Source organism: Sylvia atricapilla, chromosome 3 (genome assembly GCF_009819655.1).
Source record: "Sylvia atricapilla isolate bSylAtr1 chromosome 3, bSylAtr1.pri, whole genome shotgun sequence".
NCBI lineage: Eukaryota > Metazoa > Chordata > Aves > Passeriformes > Sylviidae > Sylvia > Sylvia atricapilla.
The window spans coordinates 92,569,855-92,596,171 of record NC_089142.1 but is presented as its reverse complement, the minus strand read 5'-3'; the positions used below and the strand labels follow the sequence as shown (position 1 = coordinate 92,596,171).

Sequence of the window (26,317 nt, the reverse complement as noted above, 5' to 3'; positions counted from 1 at the left end):
ATATTTCCTGGCTGGTGGGAGCATGCTGCCATCACCATGATGGACAGGGAGTTCCCATCCACAAATTGGGAGGTTTCTGTAAACTTAATCAAAAAATCCCTGCTGCTGGAATGAGTCTCAATAGAATCAGTTATGATAGATGTTGCGTGCTGAGGGTTCTTAGTGTGTTGTTGTCTCCTTAAACCTGACAGATGCCACTTAAAGCAAATAGAGGGATTTAGAAAAAAAGATGATCGCTTCAATGTTTTGGTTTAAAGGAGAAAGGATAAAAAGGTGGAAAAAGAGAGCACACTTGTCATCCCTATCTTCCTGAGTCACAGAATTACCCATCAGCGTTTTTGCATCTCTTCAAATGAAGATGAAAAGGATAATTCTTCCTTTAGTCAAGGAATTGAGCTGCCTTTGTCATTTAGACTGCTCTAAGCCAGTTGGCTGCCCCTTTTTCTCTCCTCCGGGTGTAGCAGCAGTGTGTGTCACTGCAGAGGGAGATGTCCCACTCACTAAGGAGTGCTCTGCACGGGCTGGGTGTTCTGGTGCACCTCACACACCAGCATGAGCTTTGCACTTGTCTCCCAGGGTTGTTGAAGGTCCTGGTTTGGAGAGATGACTGCATTACCTAGGCTGGGGTCGGTACTCTCCTGTTTGTCTTCCCATATGATGCAGTAACAGGGACTTAGCAGTTTCTCCTCAGGGCAGTGCAGACTGCTAGGGGATGTACTCCTTAAACTCTTCAAGAGCATGCCGATCCTGCCTCAGTCATGTTGCTTCCCCTGATGAAACCTTAAAGAGTGAAGGTGGCTTTAGACTTCCTGTGTAATCAGTGAGAGGATATGGGCATTTCCACAGCATGATTCAAGATTCCTCTGTTGTGCATCACTTTCTGCAGGTGATTCATTCTCTCTTTCCTACTGTATGTTTTGAAAAGGGAACTGTGGATCATTGGTCTTCTATTTAGAAGTCCCAGATAGATGTCCAAAATTTTTCTACAGCATCAGGAAGAGGCCCAGGCCATTAGCAGCAACAGCATGTGAGCAAACAGATGTGTGGATTTTGATTGGGATTTCTATTAGCTTTTTTAATTTTGAGAATTCAACAGATAGTGGAAATCTTGGTTATGGTAGCACTGCCAGTCTTCAATTAAATTTATTTAATGTTGAAGTTTGTACTGCAGGCTGGAGCAAACTTTTTCCCTTCACTTATAGCTGAGACACAGATCATGAAAACCTAGTTCTAAACTTACCTTTTTCAGTGACCTGAACACTTTTAATTTTTTTGCCTTGCTGGCAGGGTATAGCACTAAAGGATCTGCAATTGGATGTCAGTACAACCCTGAAGTCTCCAAATGTGTTTAAAAGAAGCATTTGTGTGGAGGCCCTTATGCAGCTTAGAATCTCAACAAGAATTTGGCAGAAATCTCAGTGTCGGAAGATGGCAGATTCCTGTGCAGTGAGATGTTTACTGGTTCACCGTTTTATCTTTGGCAGCTGCTTTTGCACTTGATATCTTCAGCTGTTTTTGAAGCTTTTACAAAGAATAATTATTCATTTCATGAAATGGATCTATTTTACCCACCCAACAGGGCACTGATTCACATATTCCCCTGGCAACATCCCGTTGTTATCAGAGCTGTGTTCACTTTCGCAGGGTTGCATTCACTGGAATGTTACAACTTCCTGGGCTGTGGTTTTGTTGCATGATTTACTGAGGTGTGGGGTGACTGTTTTCAATTATTCCTTTGGAAACACTAAGGTCACTGGGGTCTCTGGGAGATGGAAGCAACCTGAGTTTTCCTGTTTTCTGCTGGCAATGATGCTAATGTAGATGTTCCAACAGTCTTTTCACAGGAATATAAGGTGTTGTACTGACGACCTATAGATAGGAAGCAACTTCATTGTGTCACGTTTCAAGCAGTATTTTCTTATTGCCAGGACAGATTACTGTAAAAGGCAGTAGCCAATGGACTGGATTTTAATTCCACACCAGGTAAAATTCCACTAAATCAATGGAGCTTTCTCAGACACTGATTATGTGAGGTTGGGATACTACATGAAGGTTTCACTAACAGAGTTTTGTAAATGAGCTCTATAAATTCATGAACGAGGTTTCACTGCAGGCTCACCAGAGCTTTTTTTTTGTTTTAAGTTCAGGCTAAGCAGACATTCTTCTGTAAGTTTGAACATGTTCACTTGCTCTTTGAATAAAGTAACACCTGAACACACTTGCATGCTGCTCTGCACCCAAAAAGCAATTATTTTGTGATGTGCTTCTGGATGCTTACATATGCATGCCAGTTGTTCACTGGTATATGTGCTCAGTCAGTTCAGATTTTGCATCAGTGCACAGCAGAATACACTACAGTTAGCCAGAAAAACATGGTGGACTTGAGTAATTCCAGAGTTTATAGCTGTAAGGAAGGAGAATATTTAAAATATGTATTGAAAAATGAAATGGGGCTTATGGGGTATATACGTTTTATTTTATGGTTACAACTGACACAGTGAGGGGAAAAGAATGGAGCAGTGAGAACTCTTCTTGTTTGTTTTGGGTCCAAAGAATAGTTATGTCTGTACTTAAGCACCATTAAAAAAAAAAGGAAAAAAGTTATCTATTTATTTTCAGTATTGCATAGTATGAGCTTGAGTATACATTTGTTCTAGTTAACTCACCACATTTTTTTAGCATGATATTCTAACCTGCTTTGCCATTAGCCTGGCTGGCTACCAGGAGAATTTTCAAACTGTTGACTCATATTGCTTCCATATGTGGCTTAAACCACCTTTTCCCACAGTAGATACAGCTTGAAGGTTAGCTGCCTTGTTTTTCAGGGCAGGGAGTAGCATATTTTGAACTGACTCAAAACATATGAATAAAGGAAGTAAATATAAGCTATTATTAACTTTTTGGGGTCCCATCTCATTTTTGCTGAAATCTAGTTCCAATTCAGGAAAGACCAACAGGGGCTTTTTGTTCTCCTCTTCCCCAGGAGGTTAAGCAGTCATCAACATACATAGCCACAGCTTATCTTTGCACTTTTGCATCTTTGTGAGGATGAATCTTTACAGCTGCCATTTCAGGGGGTTTTATTGTTTGTTTTATTCCATCTGAAGCTCTGGGGGCATGAGTTGCTCTGTGTGTGTGTGACCTGCTGTTGTGAGGATGTGACTAACCAAGGGGGCAGTGACACACAGGCTGCATGCCACGGCACCTCAGTGAGCACCTGGAGGGAGGTGGGGTCTGTATGTGGTTGGAGCTCCTGGTCTTGGTGGGAGCCCACATTGTGTGTCAGGCACCAAAGGACAGGTGCTGCCTTGGAGAATTGGTCTATTATCCAAATTCCTGCATCAGAGCAGTAGCTGCCTCTGGGACACATGGTTCAGGGCAAGGAGAAAGAGCCCCGGGACCCTGTATGGGAATGAGGAAGACTATCTTAGGAGGAAGGTGAAGGTGAAGGCAGCAGTTGTGGGAGATATTGTGGGTTTGCAATCAAAAAAACCCAACCATGTTGTGAAAAACGATATGTGGCATTGCTGTAATTCACCTACCAGACTTAGTCCTACCTTTTTTTTCCCCTTTTTTGTAATCAAAAGAGAACATGAAGCTGAAAAGAAAAATTAGTTTCCTCAGCTGTAACCTTTGGATCTGTGTAGCCAAATGCAAGCGTTCTGCTCAGTTCAGGAGGTATGAGCACATAGCTGAGCATGTTTCTGAGCCTAGGCTGAACAATAGACTCAACAACAGCACTTGTAGCATGTGTTTAAAACCCAAACCAAATGGATACATGGCTTTTTTCAAAGATGTGGATAATAAACTTTGCTCCCAAAGCTTTTTTCTAGGATTTCTGTGTAATATTTATGCTTGCATTAAACACTGGGGTTTTTTTTTTCAGTTAGAAATCCTAAAATGCAGATTTCTTTGCATTATATGATTTTGTTTTGCTTTACTTTTGCAATTCCACTCCAGCTTTATAAAGATTAATTCTATGGCGGTGTCACGAGGGTTTGCTGGGCTCCATTTGACTCCAATTTGCAGAGACCAAATGTAGCCTTTTCCAAGTGCAAAGGTTCAGAAGACAATAGAATACGGCTTCCCTTGATTTTGGTTTTTTTTTTTTTTTTTTTTTTTTTTTTTTACTCTAAAAGGGATGTTGAAGTTTTGTGCTGTATAATTCTTTAGGTATTTGGATTAACTCTGATAAAATTATAGGTGGTAGTAAGGGAGTTTATTGTGCTTATAAATTGTAGTGGGGCTCCCTGTAATTTGTTATAATTAATTCAATAGTTCAAGAGCAGAAAATCAAGATCAGGTCGTGGCATGCCTTCCTTTCTTGCAAAAGCATGCCATTACTGGCCTTTTTATTTAAAGTTTCACTTTGTGCTTGTGGGTTTATTTGAACTGGGAGTATGCAAAATGCTTAATACACTCTAGAAAAAACAACGTACAAGTACAGAGGATGGACCTGTGGTTGGGGGGGTTCTGTTTAAATATAGAAAAATTGGTGGATAGTGTGGAGCTGCAGCTGGTGACTGAGCCTTGCATCGAAGGAGTGCGTGTTTTGGAAGGCTTGTGTCATGTGTGCGGGCTGCAACAGGGCCTGGGTGCATGTCTGTGCTTGTGGCCCATCAGAACTGGCAGGAAAAGAAAACCACTGGCAGAGCACTTCTTCCCTCTGCAAGCTCCCTCTTTTGCTGCCAGTGAGAATGCAGAGTGTGACGCTCCCGTCTGCCAGTGCATTGCTGAGGGCTTCACTGGCCATCCCTGGAACTCTGGGCAACAAGGAGCCACAGCACCTTGAGATCCGGCTACACTGGGAGCATATACTGCTTATATAGGAGAGGCTATAGAGCTTGTGTTACTTTCCTAAACAGTCAATGTCCATTTGTAATACAAACACATTTCTCTTTAAGCACTCTATTTTTCTGCAGAAATTTGGTGTTATTGACTAATTCCTGTCAGAATAAAAACCTTATTGCTCTTAAAATACTTTGCATTTACTTCTGAAATCATGTGCCAGCTGTGCAAAGAACTGGAGCAGGTGGGGATCTGGAATTTTAATTGTCTTTTGGGGAATGCACGCAAATGAACAACCTTTCAGTAGTCAACTGTTGAAATGGAGGTGTTAAGCAACAACTGAGCAGTGCACAATTCTCATCATGCTGTCTTTAGCTGTGCAAAGGTTTTCCTGTTCTAGTATCCTTAGCCAGGAGCTGACTGTGGAGCTGGCCCTTAACCTTTGGAAGGCATTGACCTTTGGTAGGAACCTCCCTGGACAGCTGTGGTAGCTGCCTTTCACTGTGTGCCTCACTGCAGCTCACCAAGCAAGCCAGACTCTGCATCATTTGTCCTTGCCTCACAACCTGCACATCAAAATAAATGGGAAGTGGCCATCACTGTGAAGTTAGTCTGTTGAAGCAAATCCCCTCTTTTCCCCTTCAACCACAGTTTGTTGATTTTAAAGAGAGAGATTGAGTGATCTGGAAGCAGGTGATAGGACCTGTTTTGAACTGTTCTCCTTTTTTTCAGTCGAATGTGTGAATCTGATGTTATCCCAGCATTGTTCTGTCTCATTAGGAAGAGGAATGACACAAATCTTTCCATGTATTTATTTTGGTTTTAGTGTCAGTCATGTTTTCCATCCATCTGCTGGAGGAAACCAGGATGTAGGCAGTTGGATGCTGCTTTTGGACAGAGTCATTTCTCAGTTACCTGAAGCTAGCTTTGACCTACCCTCTAAGGTTGTTATGATCAAAGAGCTCTTACTCTGGAAGATATTATGGCTGTGTTTTTACTGTTGGCATTGACAGTTTTAGCTTCTGAAGGAAATTCCTCCTGCATGTGTGACGAAGGTCCTTTCATCTCCTTTGCATTTTTTTTCTGGCAAGTCTGCTGATCTTCCTGAAGGTCTGTGACAGGGTGTGGTAGACTCATTCTCAATAATACCCTTCCAAAAATATTACCCTTCTATTAGTGGAAACATTGTCATTGGTTTTTATATTCTAATACAAATCCCAGATAAATGGCTGTTGTCTAGTACTGTGAAACACCAGACTTTGCTGGGAGAGAAGTTGATGAAATTCCAAAGGAGTGAACTAGAGATGTTCTGTTTATCAAAACCATCTAAGTTCTTTAAGTGGCAAAGACAAGGCATTAGCTCTGTGTTACTGACAGTGACATCATGGATCTATGTATCTCTTTTTTTTTAAAGTGCCTTTAGATTAAGATGTGCTGATTGAATCCTTGCCTCCAAAATGTGTTTCAGCATGTTCAGGCTCAGAAATCATAACACCATCTTTGCCAATATACTGATGTTGCATTTGAAAAGACCAGTCTTGTCTGCCTGTCTGCCTTCCTTACCATGTAAAATCCAGTCCAAGTTTGCAAGTCAGATTTGCTGCAGCATATTGAGTGATCCACATAAAATCAGCAGCATCTAGTAAAAAGTACTTGAGGTTGAGACTTGGGAACAAAACCTAGATCTCCCAAATCTGCCTTGGATTCCTGCCCAAGTTCACATGAGTAGCTTCACTAACCTCAGATATTCATGATCATTAATACATTAAAGCATGTTTTTCTCAGAAAAGCTACCAGTGAGAGTTAAGTAGTAATATGATTGTCTTAAATATGTAATAAATAAATAGAAATCACTTTTCGGTCTTTATCAGTGAGTTCCTTTGGTTGCCCTGAATAGCCAAGTCATTGGCTCTTCTATCTCAAAGGCTGAGAAAATGTCTTCAAAATAAAATATGGGCTTCTATTTCAAATGTAGCATATACGTATCTATGGAATCCTATTGCTAAATAGTATAAAACCCAAAATTTTGAAAGGTTTTAAGTTGTCAGGTGAACAATAGACACATCAATATCAAAGCTGATGCTTAAAATAATTTCAGTAAATCTCTGTTCTGGAGAAACCTCTTCCCCTGTGGGCACGTTATTGCATAAGTGCACATTGCAGCGTCTCTCCTCAGAAATATATTACCATACTGAGATAATCTCAAATGAGCTGAGTCAACTCGGACTGTTGTTGTGACTCAATGAGACGTCTATTGTGTTCCTAATTTTAGAAGATCAAATTGTACTCTAATTGCAATTTTTTTTTTTGAAGCTGCAAGAGAGCTGAAGTTCTTGAACTAAACCACTGGTGGACAATCTGTTTCTCCTTTGAGTCTTAAAGGTTTCTTCTTTTGGAGGTCTGAAATGGTAAAGCAGTTCTCTTTTCCTCCAGAGAAGAAGTTAAATTACATAGCTATGCAGTTATCCAATAGATAGGCTTGGTGCCAAAATGGTACCTAATGAGTTATAAAAAAGTTAGTCATGCCAGTAATTGCATCATTAGAAATGACTGTAAAGGAGTTGTACCTCTTAGGTAACAAATACATGTTTTGTAGTGCTTTGTTTATTTTCAGATACACTAAAGGTAAATATTTATTGGTATTGAAACTGTGATGTATTTATACTGACTTGAAATTTCCAAATAAAACAAACTGACTAAAAAAAACCACAAAAAAACAAACAAAAAAAACCACCCCAACAAAAACAAACAAACAAACAAAAATCCCACCAACCAAAAAAAAAACTTATGTGTTTCCTTCTGCATTGGAGGTACGAACCCTCCCTGATGTACAAAGAAGGAAAGTAAAACCAGGGAAAAATAACAAAAATTCAGACAGGTCACATTGCAGTTTTCAAAGAGTATTAGACCTTATTAACTCGATAGTGTCACCTTTTTGTAAAAAATATACATTTAGATTGTAAATCCCTGGGACAAAAAAGAATGTTCTGTTCCTTTACATTTCCTACCAGAGTTTGATGCTGCTTGATTACTAAGGCTAGTGGATCTGATAATACTGAGTAATTATTCAGGTAAGAAAGTATTTGCCTTGTGCTTCTATGTGGAAGGCACTAGTAAGAAAATTCTGAAGATGCTGCACAATTTCTCTTACTTTTTTTCTTACTTTTGTGAACCACCCATTAATTTCTCTACAAACACCTCAATTCTTGTGTTGGTCAGACCAGGTTGTGTGTGACTTGTGATCTCTGAAACATTGGTTGTTGAGGAGAATGGAAATCAGTGAAATTGAGTTATTTTCTGCTTGTTATCAGATAGCAGCATGGATTTTAGATCAGTTAAACAGTGGTGATGGAAGGGTGCAATGAATTCAGTGACACTATACCAACACCCACGTTCTTTTTTGAAGTGACAGAACAAATATGAACCCTGGTCCTGGGGGAGGTTCATGCAGAACTATTTGAGCAAATGGAGTTTCCCTGCATTTATGCAGCTGTAGCAGAGTTTTAATCTGGGTGGTGCAATTAAAATTTAAAATAGTACCCTTATCTTCTGCTTACTAATACTATTGGGTTTTGGTGGGCTTTTTTTCCTTTTATAGTATGGATTGCCAAAATACAGATGTTTATTCTTGAGTTGAGATGATGTCTCATAATTATCAAGTTGCAACTTCTTTACTCTATAAAAATGTGCTTTTTGATGCAGTACATACAAGTATACTTCCAATGTTTTGTGTGTTGGCTAAATAGAGTTGTGGGAAATGATATCCTTATAATGATGGCTTTGTTCAGACTTGTTGTCCACTCCCATTCCCCCTGGAATTAGCTACAGGCTGGCAAACTGCAGTAGCCTTTATTATATTAAATACACAATGGCTCTGCTCATAGTGTTTAACCCAAAGTGAGCAATGAAGGTGAGAGATTTCAGCACTAGGCTGACTTGGCTATGGTGGTGTCTTTGCTGCCCTGCACTCCTCTGGTATGCTGGAATGCCTCTGTGATTAAAGCTTCGTAAATCTTAATTTTGAATATTTTGTCTTTTATTATTTGGGCTGCAGATTTCAGACTTCTCTTTTGTTCACTTTCCATATGCTTTCCCAACAAAACCACCTAACAGAAAGCTTATGAAATGCATGTTTTTATCTGCTGTCCTGGAACAGCTTTCCTCAGTGAATCTATAGCTAAAACATTTTAAAATGTTTGATTTCCCTCAAATTATAGATCTACTTTTGCAATCCAAGCAAACAAGGAGCAGTCTCAGTTAGCACAGTGGTATAATAACAGCATTTAATTTAATTTCAGATGGAGGAGCCTCAAATCCCTGACAGAATGTGGGCCAGTTGCTCCTCTCCGTTGGCTGGGCAGGGAGCCTGACCACAGTTTTGCAGCATGGCTGAGCCATGAATCTGTGGCTGGTGGAGTTATTAGAGCCTTCTAGTGGAGCATCCTCCAGGGTATCCTCCTCCTCTGCCTTCACACTGGAACTAGCCACCCCAGTCCATGCCTGGGGACAGATGTCCCAGTTTGGACACCATGAAAAGAGATGTCAGAGGACTCTTTAGGAGGATGCCACTTGTCACTGTCAGTCCAGGGGTAAATGGGAAGCAAGTACCAACCATTGGTTTCTGCCTCAATCTACTTCAGACTATCTTGGCAATTCCACTGAAACAGGTGCCAGAGCCACAGTGGGTGATTGCATTTCTGTGAGTTTGCCTGTGAAAAGTGACAACTTTCTCCATGAGATTTTTTCCCTGACAGATGCACTAGTTCATGTCAGAGCACTAATTGTGTGCATCCTTTAAAGTCTGACTGCATGTCAATCAACAGTATATAATAAATCCTAAACTCACTAGATGATCTTTAAGGTCCATTCCAGCCCAACCCATTCTATGATTCTGTAATGTTGTAGAATATTCCTAATCAGATTTCTTAATGGGACCCCTTCCTGATGATCAAGTGAAACACCTGTAAATAGAAGTCTTTCCCAGATTGTGGGTGCTGCCTGCTTTTTGTGAGTGTGTAATAGTGAGTGTGTAACTGTGAGTGCAAGTGTGTAACATTGTGTGTGAATGTGTGTGCCCTTTATTTGCCCTAACATTTCTAACATCTGTCTAGGGTCTTACCTTTTTTTAAAATTTTGCTAGCTATAGTTTAAAGACACTGTTGGGGGAAAATTGTGGAGACAGCTCTTGAGAATTACACATTGTCCAAGGCAGACACTAAGCAGTGTTTCCTTCCTTGCTTACACTGTATTCTGATAGCAAGTCAAATAACAACTCAAACCCCACAGCAGTGATTCTTTTGAAAGTCTAGCTCATAATATTTGATACTATAGTCACTGCATTGCCATTGTATTTTGCTGATGCTTACCTAAGTAATTCTTCCTGTGATTTGTCTGTAGTTGTGTGGACACTGTGGTTGAAATCATGGCTCCGCTACAGCTGGTGACATTCTTGACTTTTGTACAGCTAGGATGTCATTGTAAGATTTGACATTTGAGTCTCATGTAGCCTCTTAATACTGTGTTTGTTTTAACAATAGCTGTATTTTTATGGCAGATGTGGATTTTGCTCTCCTTCTTAGAACAGAATAGGTAACTTGTGTGTATATGTAGCATGGACCCAAATAGCTGCTTTTGGGATTACAAGTCTTAGAGACCAAATTCATCAAACACTTGCTCACCTGCATAGTTGATAAAGCAGCTTATGTCAAGCTTCTATGAAAGCATGCATGTTTTCAGAGTTAGGATTTGCCCACTGCAAAGGAGTGGAAAGAAGCTGATTTGTCTCTTGGAGCAAGCAAGTGTGAAACCTGGGGCTGAGGCACAGGGCTCAGGCTGAGAAGCTGTGTGCTTTTCAGCCTGCCTCTCTCAATCAAATTTCAAAATCCCCTCAGGTTTTTAATCTTCATTAGGCTGTGTGAGAGCCAAATCTGAGCATTTTAAATGAGATTATATTTTTCTTATATCTCAACACAAACAGTAACATTTTCAAGCATAGTTAAAGCAGTGCAGTTTGTGTTCTGTGGGTGATGTTGCAGTAGTTCTCCCTTCTGCTGGGACTGGGATGGTGACTTACACCCTAAAAAAGGCTAGAACAGCTTCAAGAGGTTCAGAGGTAAGGTCAGATGTGGTGTGCTGGTTGTAGCTAGGCACAGTTAGGTGTTTGCTGCCCACAGATTGACTGCACTTCACTGTCTGCCTTGCAGAGCTTGCAGTCTCTGGGAGTGGCTGGCGTGCTTGTGTACCAATTCTTTCTATCCCAGTTTATCTTAAGCAATTATTTCTTAAATCCATAGCATTTTAAATGGATGTCCTCCACTTTCAGTTTCCGAGGGCAAGCAGGCATGCAGCTGAAGGGTGCAGTAACCTCTGAACCTGTTTCAGATGCAGCCAGGTTGCTGTGTCTGCTCACAGCCTGAAAAAGCTCATTTGTTGGGTTTTGAGGTACCTAATTTGGATCATTCAGGTGTACTTCTGGGAGCATGAGGCTAAGTGCACACATGGGCTGTGCTAGAAGCTGTGTTTACTTGGTTTGTGTATCTTAGTCATGCTTACACATGAAAAATGCCAATTAAATAACCTTTTTTATGGGCCATAGCTTAAGGTAAATCAGCAGACCAAAGTGCATAGCTAAAATTCTGTTTCTTCAATCAAAATGGTGCCAATGGAGCAAAACAATAGAAGCAATATGGAAAAGCCCCTTTTTGCATTGGGGATTGCACGGTCTTCAGTAACCTCTATAAAATTTACAAAAGAGGTAATCTTCATACATGCCCCTCTTCTGTGTGGTCTGAGGAGTGCAGACTAGAACCTTTTATCTTCCCTTTCATCCCTCTGGAAACACTGCACAGGTAGGGATCATATTGATTTGTTATGGTAATGTGGAGCTTCTGAAGCCAGGTATAGACCTCCTGTTCAACAGCATGACCAGTTTGGGGTGATTTTTTCCCTTTCTTTCTTTCCACAATCTTTTTATTTTCCCTGCAGGAAATGTGCAAGCATATAGATAGCTAGATAGCATATAGATACTATAATCTGTGCTTATTCGTATTCTTTTTTTTTTTTTTTTTTTTTTTTTTTTTTAGATATCAGTATTACCTACAGGTTAAAAAGGATGTTCTAGATGGGCGATTGATATCCTCATTCGAGCAGGGAATTCGACTGGCTGGTCTGGCAGTGCAAGGTAGGACAATGTGATCCCACAGCCTTTGTCCAGGAATGGCTCTTTTGGTTTGTCCTCTGTCTTGGCTGCGCACTGAGGCCTTGTATGACTCCTACTCACAGCAGCAGAGTTTCCAGTTGATTCCAAAGTGTATGGGTGGACTGCTGTGGATGAAACACTCAGCCTCAGGCAGGGAATGAGGGACCACACCGTGCAACTTTCCTATTTCTAAAATTCATGCAAGCAAATCTCAACAAAACTCCAGTTCTTCCAGCCCTGACCACGAAGTACTTTGCAGTAATGAATTTGCTTCACGTTCTCTGGTTTGAAATGCAAATTACATCAAAGAGCATGGCAGCAGCTTTAATTTTGCCTTTAATTAAAAACTCATTTTGCTGTATAGTGCTATATGAAGTATGAAAGAACACATGACCGTAATTGTTCTGTGAGTTATAAGTTAATCATAAACTACTTCTTACGACATGATTTTTATTCTGAGACTCCTAAGGACATCAATAAAAGTAGGATCATATAATGTGTATGTGCAGAGGAAGAAGCCCTGCATTTGGATAAAATATGTTTCAGTCTGTCCACAACTAACTATGAGAACTTGAGGCAGAGTTTCAGCAATGACATTCTCTGCATGCTCTCTGATGAGTGGGAAGGGGGAGGCATATACATAAATAGCAAACATGAGGATTTGATTCTTGGCAATTAAAGGTTCGATGGAGAGAAATGCTTATATGGTCTTTTTTTACAGCAGTAGAAATGCTGGGTTTGTATCTTGTATCTTTGTTAAAAATTTAAGGGAAAATGTTTCTTGAATTGTGTCAAATCTTGAAATATTTATCTAATAAAGGGAAATATGTGTATAAGATTCCATACTGAATCTTTTAATTTAGGTAAATGAAGATTTTCCAGTGTTAGGTCTGACTAGATACTGAATATGTTTCACTCTGGTTTTGGAGCTTTTTCCTAATTTTGAGAGTGAGTCAGTCCTACTATTCCTGATGTTCTATTACTTCCTTTGTCCTTTGCATGTGATGCAACAAAAGGTATTTGAAATACTCATTTCTTTCAAACTTGCAGACTCTGTTTCATGCCCATTTTGATTTCTTTCTGTTTATGTTAAAACATAACTCTGAGGTAGAAACAGAATGAAACTGCATTTTTGGCATCCTGCAATGCATGAAATTGTCTAGAAGCTTTGAAAGAATGTTTAGATAAAATGATTTATGGTGGGGATTTCCAGCTCCTATAATATGAGAATCTTGTAGATGGCGTTTGATCCTGTTCAATTAATATAAAATAAAAGCCTCCTGGCAAGATACTCTTTTGATATAAGCTGTTGTATGTTTAACAGATAGATAAATATAGGCATTGTTTGGGGTTTTTTAATGTAGCTTAGCCTTTAGGAAGCATTTCCAAAACTCCACAGTCTCAAGGACGTTTAGACAAGGATCCTTAGCCTGACATATGAGTGAATGTGAGCATGGAGATGAGTTTCTTTTGGAGAGATGTAGAAGAAGCAGAAAAGTGAGTAGAAAGGTGTGGGCTAGTCAGTTAAACCAACACAGTGCCTGCACTGCTAGGCTGGCTGTGGAAGGAAAAACCTTTCCTCATGCTGGATATTGGCAATTTTTAATATAATTGACTGCTATTTTTTAATCTTTATAGGCTGTAAAATTAATATTTTGTTCAACTATATAGAATTGTAGCAGTGTTAGGTTAAATTTTCATTATTTTTGCCTGGTCAGGGTTGGAAATGTTGGAGAAGCAAAAGTGTGCATGATTTTCAAAGAGGCTGAGCGATCCCAGCATTTTTTTAATGGGGGTATGAGCTCAAAAAGGCTACAGAAGAACAAACTCTTGCACTCCTGATGGTTAAGCATTGCAAATGGTCATTATATTAGGGATCAAAAGAAAGAAATTACTTGTTGGCTGTTACTTGATCTCTGGTAATAACAGTATTATTTTCAGACCTTCATGTTAAAATCTAAAGTGCAAGCAAAAGTCTTTGTGCTGGGCTGTGGCTTCAAAGAGAACTCGCTCACTTGAAATTAGGTATCTGTGCAAAGGTTGAGTGTGGCCTTAGCATGTGTGGAAAGTGCCAAAATGAGTAATTGTGTTGTTTTTTTCCAGCGGATTTTGGAGACTATAATCAGTTTGAATCTCATGACTTCCTCCGAGAATATGTCTTGTTTCCTATGGTGAGTTCCTTATCCCTCTCTTTTGTGGTCTTTTGTGAGTAATTTCTCCATGACTCAGAGATGGCTTTGATGATAACAGAGTAAAAGCACCAGCACTGGATTAGTGGAAGCAACATTTGCTCCCCAAAACTTGATTGCAGCTAAATGATTCTATGCTGTGGAGTGTCACCCAATTTTCAGTTCCTGTTGGGCCTCCACTGGGCCCAACAAAAGAAGCAAGACACTTTTGAATCAAAAAAGAATTTGCGGCTGTTTTAAAAGGTGCATATTAGCAGTGCTGTGGTATTAGCAATATGGCATATCGAGGGGATAATAAGGGCTGCTGCTGTAGAAAATGTTGTGTCACAGGACAAACCATGCAGCCATTCCTGAAGAGAATGTGGATTTACATCAGCTAAGTATTGCACTGAAGAGAAGCCAGGTCTTCTCAAAATGTTCTCCAGGGAAACATATTGGCTGTAAATTTGGTTCACATTTGGAAACTACCAAATAACTTGGATACTTAGGGAAGGAGCTTAGATCACTAATGATGTTGGAAATTTGGTGACAAATGCCAAGCGCTTGCAGTCTGTGATATTGAGACTTTCTGGGAGGGTGAATTAGAGAATGAAAAAAAAACAAAACAAATGCCTGTTGAAGCTAAGGCTGGCTTTGTCTTAGATGAACAGGTCCATCAGTGTGAGTATTTAATGTGAGCTTCATAAATATAAAAGATCATGGAATTCTTTCTAACTGGAAAAAATATTTGGAAGCAGGGTGGGGCAGCTATGCCCTGAGTGTAGCTGCCTGGAAGTTAAAGGATCTGGTTTCCCTCTGCAATTAGTGGAGTGGTAGAGGGAGAATGATTCATCTTACTGTAATTTGAAGGCTTGAGAAGCATTTCATCCCACTTAGCCGTGCTCTATGTACAGGAACTGCAGTGGTCAGTTCATCTTAAGTCCAAAAAGGTGACATCTGTATGGTTTCTTGAAGTGAAAGTGTGATTTTGAGCCACTAGATAGTTCAATAGGATCTGAAAAAATTAGAAGGAAGAAGGGAAATGGACAGAGATCTGAATGTGCTTTGTGTAGAATATATATGTGAAATGTGGCTTCAGTATTAACCTTTCACTTATAAACTTCTCTTATCTTCTATGTGGAGCAGAATTTCTTTGGATAGTTTTCTTATCTATTGATAAGTAATGGATGATCTTGTGTATAGTTGATGGCTTGTGAAGTCATGTATGATAGCCTAAACGGGAAAGAAGATGGCTGAAAATAGATATGGAGAAAAGTGTTGTCAGGGTGTCACTTTGCAAATGAACTTCTGCAAAGTTCAGAGTGGTTTGGGTTGGAAAGGACCTTAAGGATCATCTAGTTTTGAGCCTCCTACAATGAGGAGGGACACCTCCCGCTAGACCAGGTTGCTCAATGCCCCATCCAACCTGGCCTTGAACACTTCCAGGGATAAACTGGTACTATTTTTCTATTCAGAAAAAATTAGGGGAGGTTTTAGGTCTCTAAATGAGTTTCCAGGTGGTTAATTTCTCTGCAGTTCAGCAATTTACTCTTAGGGCCTATCTCTTAGAACCTCTGTTTTTGTATCAGCTGCCTCCATGGTGGGGAGGTCAGTTCTCTTCTGTTTTGCATGTTTGCCATCACTTTGTGGTATTTTGCCTTTCATCCATGCAGCTGTTGCTAAGTTTAAGAAGATCAGCAGAGTGTCTGCTTCCTACACCTTCAGAAGCGTACTCTTAAATCAGCTATTTCTCTAGACATTTCTTTAACTACTTCTGTTTGCTCTTCTGGGGAGGATGGATAACCTAATAGCAAATAGTTCACAGCAAGTTCAGAACTGTAGCTAAGTGCTGCAGATACAAACGAGTCCCTAAGCAAGTTGGAGGATTTGAGTGAATTTGAGGCATGGAAAAAGCCTCCACCGAGAACATTGCTATAAATTCATTAGTGAAGTGAGCTTGTGGATGAGGGCGGGGCAGCTGTGTTGGTGCTGTTTGATCTTGTGAGGCTACAATGTGTGTCAAATGGCATTTCTTCAGCAGTGAAAAGAACAAAGTTATGTACACAGTACACCCCACAGGTGTGTGGCTGTGCATAGGCATGTACCATGCCATTTTTCATTAGCACGCTACCACTTTCACATTTTTTTGTGGCAGAAGCAAATATGAGAGGGGAGGGCCCCGTTGAGCAAGAAGCAGTGCATTTAAGTACATTACATGCAGCCTTAAGGCTTTCTTAAATAAAAGTAAGAACTTTGAGGTTTTGCAAGAAAGTTTTTCAACTTCCTTTTTTTGGCCTTGAATTTATGAGTAGACTTCCTTTATTAACTTGCTCCCAATTATTTCAGAATTGTTTCTACCACATGTTATTAAATTTGGAGAGTATAAAAATTTCTGCTCAGAAATGTGTTGCAAGCATGAAGTAGGTTTTAATGCATATTTGAAGAACTAGCAAAACTTTCAATGCCTTTAACATGAGGAAGGCAGTACCTGTAGGTTGCAGGTCAAAAAATGCTCATTCATTTATTTTCCATGGTCTGTGTATTATTTTGGACTGTTTTTAAAAGGTATGTATTATTTTGTAGATTTGTAAATTTTTTAAGGGCTTGCTCAGTACTTATCCAGGAAAGGGTCCTTTATCTGTGTTCTATAGTCTGTCCTCTATTTTGGAATAATAAGGACCTTACCCCTATTTTAAACATATCTCTTTACCCTTTCAAAAGAAGGTATAAAAAAAAATTCAGAGTTTTGTGTTCTTCTCATGTATTTTCAGCATCCCATGCTTTGAAATTTCAATGCTGTCAGTGATAGCATCTCTGTAACTGCATGTCTTGAAATATCTGCTGTCATAACTTCTGTCTGCCATTTTATCCTCTCTCTCTCTTTGGTTGACTAGTTTTTGATGCTACTTCATGTTCTTACAGGATTGGACCCAGGATGAAGCTGTCCTGGAGGAGCTGACTCAAAAGGTTGCTCAGGAACACCGAACTCACAGGTGAGCTTGACATGATAAAGTTTGTGCTATTTTTTAATTTTTTTTTTCATTGTTCTAGTACCTCCCTGCCTCCCCATGCATTCCTGGCAGTGTTTAACTAGCTTATCTCCATGTTGCTATTATGCTTTGTGTCACTGGATTTTTAATTAGTCTATCACAGAAGATTATCTGCCTTTTGTAAACACAAAATGGCTGAGGAACTTAATCCCAAATAAACGAGCATTTACACCCTTAGGTTTAATGAGCATGTGTAACACTACTTGTGCTATGCAGTAGACTCCTTTCTCCTTTTGATTTCATTTAAATCCTGACGGTGAAAGACCCTGTGACTTGATCGGTGGCGATCCAAGGGCCTCTTTCAAGAGGAGGGGGATACAAACGCCCTCAGCTGTAATGGAAATGAAAATAACAGGAATTTGGTTTGAAGTCTCAAGGAGAAGACACAGTATAGTGTTACTAGTTAATGAGCTAGGAGTGTGTGCATTAGTGCTTCAGTAAAAAAACCTTCTTTGTGAGCAGGCGTCTTTCATGTTGTCCAGGTGTTTCAGTGGTGGAAGTGTTCAACCCTCTAGAGTGCTGTTATGGGAAAAATGGCAGCGCCCACATGTCATATGCGATAGGAATAGTATGTGAAGGATGTTGCATTCCCCATTACATGAGAGAAAGTGGTTGTAAAAGGACAAATACCAGTCTCTGAGTCTAAGGCCGCTCTCAGTTTTGAGTTTCAATGCAAAGCTGGGCCTTTGATGCAACCAAAGGAATAGCTTCCAAGCTGGCCATGAACAGGCCTGGTTCTGTTCTCTCCCTGCCATGGGCTGCTTGTGTGATCTTGGTTAACTCACAGACTTGAAAGGAAAGATTTCCCACCTGCTGTGCTCTATAGTGCTATTTCTGCAACACAAAGAGCAAATACTTCCCCTCACTTCAGCAGGTAGATCATATTCCACCTCCTTTCTCTCAGGTATTTGTCTGGTTCCTATATTTCTGTTTGTAAGCTGTGGTAAGGAGGAGCAAAGAGAAGAAGAATTAATAGTGGCCTTCTTTTGGAGCAACCTGCAATCCATTCTGACCTGCTTTTGAGAAATGAAATCTGTTTGAATTCCTGAGCTGTGACAGGAGCGTGTGCAGACACGTGTGTAAAAGTTTTCAGCTGATTTGTTCTCTCTTATGAAAGAGAATCTGTTCAACTTTTGGATTTAGTGCCTGTGTTTTTGAACAGCCAGCTTGAAAATGTAGGTCTTTCCTTTTAAGTCATTTTAAGAATCTCCAGTGGCCTTGTATAATATTCAGGCAGATTAGCACCCCTATGGTTCAAGTTTTCCACACAAAACTATCCACAACCTCATGATTTAATAAAGCCTGGAAGAGATTTGATGTGTGTGGAAGAAGCTGAGTAATGTGGTCATTCTGTTTGTTCCTCATGTCATTTGAACTGTGCTTTATACCTTAGCTTAGTGACACATAGTAAAATTTCCCCCCTTGCTGATAATGATACTAATATTGAAAGTTGGCTTTGTGTTGTGCATTTCTAGGCAGCATTTCCAAAGTGTCTTCTCAAGTGGTTTGTGAAACTCAGATTTTTTTTTTTTTTTGCTAGTATTTTTGTGTGTGTGTATAATATCGAACGATTGGTGCCTTTTGTTAATCTAATTGCAGTGGCATTACAGCAGCAGAGGCTGAGCTAATGTACATCAATGAAGTGGAACGTCTGGATGGGTTTGGACAGGAAATTTTCCCTGTGAAGGTATGTTAGTGTGAATTATAAAGAAACCTCTGAATCAAACAATGCAGAACTCTGCAGTCACCTTTGGTCTGCGTGCAAATCATGTTTGTCCAAAAGAGACAGGGCTTGTTTAACTGCTGCAGAGGGTGAAGTGACTGCTGGCAGTTTGAATGGACATTGCAGCATGAGGGTTACTTAGGCCTATAGTGCTACTTCTCTTCCTTGAAAATCCTTGTAACAGAAGAGATTGCTGTGTTCTAGGGTGTACCCTCTTGGGAATGAGAGATGCTTCTTGCTTTTCTTTCATCTGCTGTCTATGGGAGAGTGGCCAAGGCAAAATAGTCTCAGCTCTGGTCATCTTCAACACAATAGGAAAATTAGACTTTTCTGTGTCCAAGTTGCTACTTAACAAGCATTAACTTCGCTTTTCCTTAGTTTCCTATATGTGCACACAGGTCCTCCATGCATTTTTAATAAGGGCCAATTTCAGGGATTATTTTGCATTTGCAGTCTCTTCCCCTTCACTGGAAGTCCCATTCTGCCATGGATTGTCTGGATGTGTGGCCTTATGGAGCACATGCTGCCAGGATAAAGTTCTGCTGAGAAACTGAAAACTGCTGTTCCCAACATGACCCATTTCTTTTTGCTAACCTACCCAGCTACCCCAAGTGGTGGACTGTGAGTGGTTTTCCTGCTAGTGAAAGAAAACCTGGAATTTAAAAACAAATGCAGATGCACACCAAACAAAAAAGCTTCCTGCTGAAGTCAAAATTGATTCCTTTGGGCCAGAATTGGCCTGGAGGGGAGGAGCTGAATGGCAAAAAGCTTTCAACTTGCCAAAAAATGTTGGTAATGTTTATTGTCAGTGAATGAAATTATAGCTTTCCTTAAATTCGTTTGGAATAATGCTGCACACTATTGTAAAAGAATTCTGTGTTGAAAGTGTCATCAGATATTATTGCATTTGTCAGTAAGGTGAGTGTGAACAGTGGACTGGGTGCTCTGCAAAATAGCAGGAGGGTGTTAGCCTTGCATCAAGGAACAGCATGCTGGCCGTGGAGACACAGAGAACTGCATTCAGAGGGGAAAAGGAAAAGCTTCTCTTTTTTTCCTGGTAGAAAATGTTATTAGGATTATGTATCTTTCTTTCCATGTGGATATTTGTGTATATACATGCATAGATGTAGATATATGTATTTGTATGTATACAAATACATACATTTTCCCCCACACATTCCCAATCTCTTTGCCTTGTAAAAGTCCCTCTGGCACAACGCAGAAGAATATGTTGTCCTCTAATCAGACTACACTGCTGACTCTCAGTTTGTGGATGAATAGCCAGCCATGGTTTGTTTGCAAAAGGCCTAGCACTCAGTAGTCAAACAGGTGCAGAGTCTCCTTCTGAGTCCTTCTCATTGCTTTCTGAGGATCAAGCACAACAAGGCCAGGAGAAACAGCTCTGATCTGGTCTATTAAAATGCAGGGGTACCTGATGGTTTCTACAGTGTATGCAGGCGTAGTGCATTAACTTCTCTCACATCTTTTCTTCTAGCCATGCTTTCTAACCACACTCGTGGTGTTAGTATGATTTCTGTTTACCACTTAAAAGTGTGAATCAATTATTATATATGCAGCTGAGGGGGAACTGTTCTTCCTTGTTGATAAAGGTAGAAAAACCTCTGTCAACAGTATAAAGCTTTTGTAGCCAAAAGAAGGGATAAGATTTTTTAAGAAAACTGATCACAAAATGGATCAGGAGCACATGATTTTCAAACAGGAGCCTACAAGAAGACGTGTAGATGCAAAACAATAGGGGCTTCTTAGAGTCCAGTGTTTGTGCATTGTATTTATGTGGTGTGTGCAGTCAAATATTTAACCCAACAACTGAAAATCAGTGGAGGGTGTATCTGCATAGAGATAGAAGTACTTTTTGGAGTGACATGCTGTGAACTTCTACATGGAGTACTTAAAGGAGGAAGTGTGAAGGGTAGAGCTTTTGAGAGGGATTCCATCTCCAGGTGTGGTGTTCTGAAATCTCTACATGTTTTAACAGATGTCTGGAGAAATACCATGGCTGTGAAAAATAATTGTTGCATATGGTATTCCTACGGGCTCTAGATGGCTGTAGTCACAAAGATGGGATGTGGGATATTATACAATAAATGCCAATTTGTGGTCTGTGTGGTGTTTGACAGAGGAGAACTTTGAGCTCATTTAGTCTTATTCTCGTCTCACTAATCAACACAATCAATCCACTTAAGTGCTAACTGCTCTGAAATAATGAAAATCAGAGTCCAATCAAGTAGCAGAATATAGGTTAGTCCTGCATCCACACTGAAAGGCTCCTCTTTGGTACTTCAGCATGCATTCCTATAAATGTATTGACCAATTTCTTTATTAAATTAAATTTATTATCCTTTCTCTCCAGGATAACCATGGAACTGACATACACCTCGGTATTTTTTTCATGGGAATCTTCATAAAAAACAGAATTGGAAGGACAACTGTGATTTATAGGTAAAAACAAGGGGCTTTTGTATTTAAAGCTAGTTTCTTTCCAGAGCTCTGTGTGTGGTATTTTTTTTCCTTACTTGCATATGTGACTGTAATAGTGCCAATCCTCTAACTAAGGAGTAGTAACCTTGCTGTTTCCAGGATTGGTTTCTTGACCCAGATTAGATAAGAAATAATTTCTGATGTCTGTGAATGGCTTGGATGGCAAGAAAGTTGTAGTAGCCTGTCATGTATCTTGTTCTAGTTTACAAGGCTTTGATCCCTTTTCTTCTCTTGTCTTTATGTATTCTTCTTTGATGCTTCTGAATGCAAATCTGTTAAACCTCACAGCTGGCAGCCTAAGAGCTCAATACTTCTGAAAATCTGGTTGCCACATTTAGGTGCTCCACTAAAAAAGTGTTGAACTTTCTTATTCTGTGATTTTGAAAATCATGGCTGTGTCACTCTATTGTTTCTTCTGCAGTTTATTTTGGTTAATAAGGATGACTTATCCATTAACTTTCTTCTGTACGAAAATGTTGCTAGAAATCTCCATGATTCCAGTGAGGATGGTTTTGCTATTCTTTGCTACTCTTCTAGTGGGTATTTTTATTACTGCTGCTGTTTACTTGAAGTCGATTTTTACTAATCCCTGTGATTAGAGTAGGAATTTTGTGCAGCCTAAAAGTTGTGGTTTTTGAGGTGCACTGATTTTCAGTCAGTAACTAAGGCTTATATCAGACTTCAACTGGAATTTTGGGGGGAGGATTGCCTCAAAAGAGCTTTCATTAGTCAGCTTAAAAAATGTTAGGGCTCCCTTTTCCCCATAGCTGATGTGTTGCATATTTAATTTTGAGAAGGAATTAGATAATCCTTTAATTGGGCCAGTTGACAAAAGCAAGAAGTTTCTTTACATGTAGAAATGAGAGTTGGTGCTGGGACTCTTACTCTTTGGAAATATGTACTGCAAGCATCCTGCCATGACATGAAGAGGAATGCATGCTGCAAACAGAACAAACAAGTCCTTTCCATCCTCGTGAATTGCATGCAATGTACGCAAATGTCTGTCAGCTATTTGTAAGAAGATTATAACTCAGATCTTGGGCAACCTGACAATTACTTGGGGAAAAAAAAAATAAAAAAGATTGCAAACATAAAGCCCAGAGTATTAACATATTAACATGCTATGCATAGCCTACATAACCATGTTGTCAACTTAACCTTCTTTAGCAAGTATTGGCACTGAGTGAAAGGTGGAAACAGCATTTGGGGAGGAATGGCACTCAAAATAAGTCTATTGCATGTGGCTAAAATCAATCAATTCTAAAGTGCCACAGTTCAGTGAAATGGTTATCATTAATGTGTTTTCAATATGTCTTCTATTGTGAGTCTTCAAATTTTTGTTTTTAAAGAGAGCTTTTTACTCTCCTGCTTTGGGGTAAGAGCTGAATATCCCTTCACTTTTAATCAGAGCATGATTTCCTGATTTTCCTGACCAGGTTTCTTCGTTAAAAAGTTACTGAAAACCTTTCCCATGAAATGAGACTGATGTTGACTAAGGGATTCTTACTGTGTTTGTGAAATGTTTGAATGTATGTGTTGGCAAACTCCAGTGCATTTTTTTACTCTGCAGGTGGAATGACATTGGGAATATTGCTCATAACAAGTCTTCAATTGTTCTAGAGTTGATCAACAAAGAAGAGAATGTACTCTTTCACACAGTAAGAAAAAGATCTGATCAGTGTCATCATAAAAACTACTTATGTAAAAATAAACCTTTAAAATGTCGCTTTCCCAAAGAGGCTCACTTGCATAACACCACCCCCCTCACAGTTCTTGTTGTACTTAATGCAGAAAGAGAAATGAACTCCACTTATTTTCTGATTTCTGTATTTTCTTCCAAGCATCCTAAAATAGCCTATGCTGGGAATTCTGCAAAAAAACTGAAGTGCTTTTTGAACAGCACAAATACAGCCTCATCAGTAGAAACTGGGCATGAGCTGCCGTGGGTGCATGTACTGGAGCTCAGAGGGGCAGGGTGCTGTTCTGTGCTGTTTGAAATGACTCCACATCTCCCTGAACCAAGGCCAGTATAGAAACTGGACCAGCAATTTTGAGCCATTTTATTGTTGCAGCCTTAGCAGTGCCTTAGCAGTGAAGTGGCAGTGTGTAAATGCACACCACTGGGTTTCAGTAGTCTTATGCCTTCAATGTTCTTGAGACCACCAGATGTGTTCTTGGGAGCCAAATTCTGTATATGGTGGACTATACCAAGCATTCCTGCAACTAGATTTTTAAAAAACTTCTGTCACTTCTTGATAAGAGTAACAAAACAATTTTTTCCCTATTTTTTCCTCCTTTTTAAAGGATGATCTTGAAAATGCCAAATATATTTCACGTCTGTTTGCATCGAGACACAAGTTTTACAAGCAGAACAAAATCTGCACAGAGTGAGTACTCTTGCTTCACAGTTGTTTTCTGACGCCCTTTGGAATTGGTCTGAGTTTTGGCATGTCTGGTTTTGTTTGGGTTTTGGGATTTTTTGGGATTTCCCCCCCCCCCCCCCCAGTCATGTATGTCAGCTATTCTTTTCCCCTTTCCTTTTTTTTTTTTTTTTTTTTTTTTTTTTTTTTTTTTTTTTTTTCCCCTGTTTTGTTTTAACCAATAGCAAGAACAGACAGTTGAGAATGAAATTTCCTTCTGAGCCTTGTGAGCTTTGGCGCTCCCCAAGGGCCCAAATCCTATAGGGAGTCTTGAATTGAAGGCTTTGGTGTCTGCTGTTGATAGCCCAGAGTATTAATCTAAACTGGAGTGAAAGGTGACGTATGTTATCATGTCAAAATGTGAGCTCTAGCAGCAGATGCACTGCCCATCCAGCAGCTAAGGGCACTGGAAAGTGCGGGTTGTCATCTTCTAGTTTGGGCAGGATAATTTATCTGCCTCTTATGTGTGCTGAATGAGAGAGGACACCTGGTGCATTAATCTGTAGCTGTACTGCCACAACACAGCAGAGATTGTAAATCTAAACCTGAAGTCTCCTTTAGGCTCTGGTTTGAGCACTTTCTTAGAAACTGGCCTTGAGCTAGTCCTCTCACACAGGTGGATTTCTTCTAACTGAAGGAGGAATTCATTAGGCTTTTATTCAAAAGTCTGTTTCTTAGCTGAGATGTTTCATTTGCACCAGCACACATTTTCAGATTGAGATGAATTTGGCTTTCAAAACATTAGAGTTTTGAGAAATTTTTGTGGTGTGCTGGGTGTGTATAGCAGAGAACATTAAATTCTTGCAAAACTTACCATAGAAGAAGTCTCATCTCTATGAACAACTCTAGTTAGAGCTGGTCATCCCATCTGTTCAGCTGGGTAATGCCATCTGTTAGAAAATAAAGCCAAAATGATGAGGGGAAGATTGGAAGGTCTTTCACGTGTGCACACGTTATATTAACATATGGTGAGATAAAGCATAGGAGAGTCCAATGAGGTGAACTGCTCTGAGTGATCTTTTCACTTACAGAAAAGATATGTTGGTTAGATGTCACGTGTTGCTTACTGTTCCTGGAAGGCGAGTGGAAAAGACATTCCTTAGCAGCATATAATGGATTTCAATAGTACAATACTAAATTAAATTTTAATAGTTTCTAGAGGGATTGAATTCAAAGGGAGGTCCTGATCATTTCCTCAGTCAGTGACTCAGTCAAGAAAGAAAGCAAAATACCATAATCTGTCACCTTGGGATATTTCCCCTTTGAGGCTGTGTCTTCAGGTCAACAGAGAGAACTTTCTGTCACCAGTCATAATCCAGATTGCAGAAGCTACAGCTTTTGATCATGTTTCTTCCTAAACACTGAACCATGTAGCACCTATGAACGTTTTGTATGTAGCAGTTTCACAGGCAACTTGCAGATATTTGGAGTAATAAAGGTAGGAAATGCCATGAAGTCAAGGAGCAAAATAACAAGTTGCAATGTATTTTTGTCATTAAGAACTGGTCTCCTTACCATGGTCTCATGTGGTATGAGCTTGTGTGCTACAGCTACAGATATTAATGACAGCATATGCTGGTGTGTGTTTTCTAGCCAAATAATTTTCCTGCCCTTTGTGTTAAAATGATAGTTGTTTGTTTTCCTGTGTGCCTTTCCTCTAATCACACATAACATCATTCACCAGATCAGAAACTCTAAGAGGACAAATTCCACCTTTCCTCTCTTCACGTAAGCACTATATTTCTACCTCCCTCAACTTGTTTCTTTCCCTTCCTCATATTTTTTTTCCTCCTACACTCCTTGTTCCTTCCACTGCACCTGGCTACTCTAACATTGTATGTGGCTCTGCTAGTATTGTCTAACCAGTTGGTTTTTTTTCCTTTTCTTCCTGATCTGTGTCCATTGCTTTGGAGTGATTGCTATTAATTTCTCAAGATTGTCCTCATTTTAATGTCCCCATTAAGTCACCTGAGACTGTATCTGTGTGCCATGTTCAGTTTTTTTACTTTAGAGACTTTTAAAATTCATTTTAAACAAGATTTTTTTTCTTGTGTTTCCAAGTAAGCCAGATAGAATAAAGGACAAAAAGCATGTATAGTTTGGAATGGGAATGTTTCCTATATTTAAAGGAGAACCTGAATTATTTTCATTTATTCATATATCTGAAAATCTCAGTAATGAGCAATATGAACAGATCTTCACATCTTGTTTTTTTCATTCATTCTTGACTCGGAATTGAGGTATTGTGGTTTCTATCATTTCTGTTTTTCTTCCACAGACAATCAAATTCTCCTCCCCCTATCCGACGACGGCCAACCTGGAGTAGGTCATCTTTGGTACGTGCCACTATGAGGTCTTTAGGAATATCTATGCCATTTCTAAAGGGATGAGGCATTGTGTAAGATGAACTACTTTCAAAATTTCAAATAAGCCCATTAACTCATTTCCATGACTGGAATGAGTTTCAAGGG

The 26,317-nt window shown here is 39.6% G+C and overlaps 1 protein-coding gene and 1 long non-coding RNA gene across 2 annotated transcripts in view; both read left to right on the top strand.

Annotated features, from left to right (window-relative positions):
- The window catches only part of LOC136359509 (uncharacterized), a 515,416-nt gene that overhangs the window by 277,413 nt on the left and 211,686 nt on the right, over positions 1-26,317 (top strand). The gene's annotated exons all lie outside the window — the stretch shown is intronic.
- PTPN14 (protein tyrosine phosphatase non-receptor type 14) overlaps positions 1-26,317 on the top strand; it is a 72,092-nt gene that overhangs the window by 18,621 nt on the left and 27,154 nt on the right. The window contains exons 3-10 of the mRNA XM_066316182.1: positions 11,871-11,968; positions 14,090-14,157; positions 17,077-17,147; positions 18,804-18,891; positions 21,299-21,387; positions 22,997-23,084; positions 23,731-23,813; positions 26,125-26,182. Coding sequence (XP_066172279.1) covers positions 11,871-11,968; positions 14,090-14,157; positions 17,077-17,147; positions 18,804-18,891; positions 21,299-21,387; positions 22,997-23,084; positions 23,731-23,813; positions 26,125-26,182 — 643 coding nt within the window. The remainder of the gene's footprint in view (positions 1-11,870; positions 11,969-14,089; positions 14,158-17,076; positions 17,148-18,803; positions 18,892-21,298; positions 21,388-22,996; positions 23,085-23,730; positions 23,814-26,124; positions 26,183-26,317) is intronic.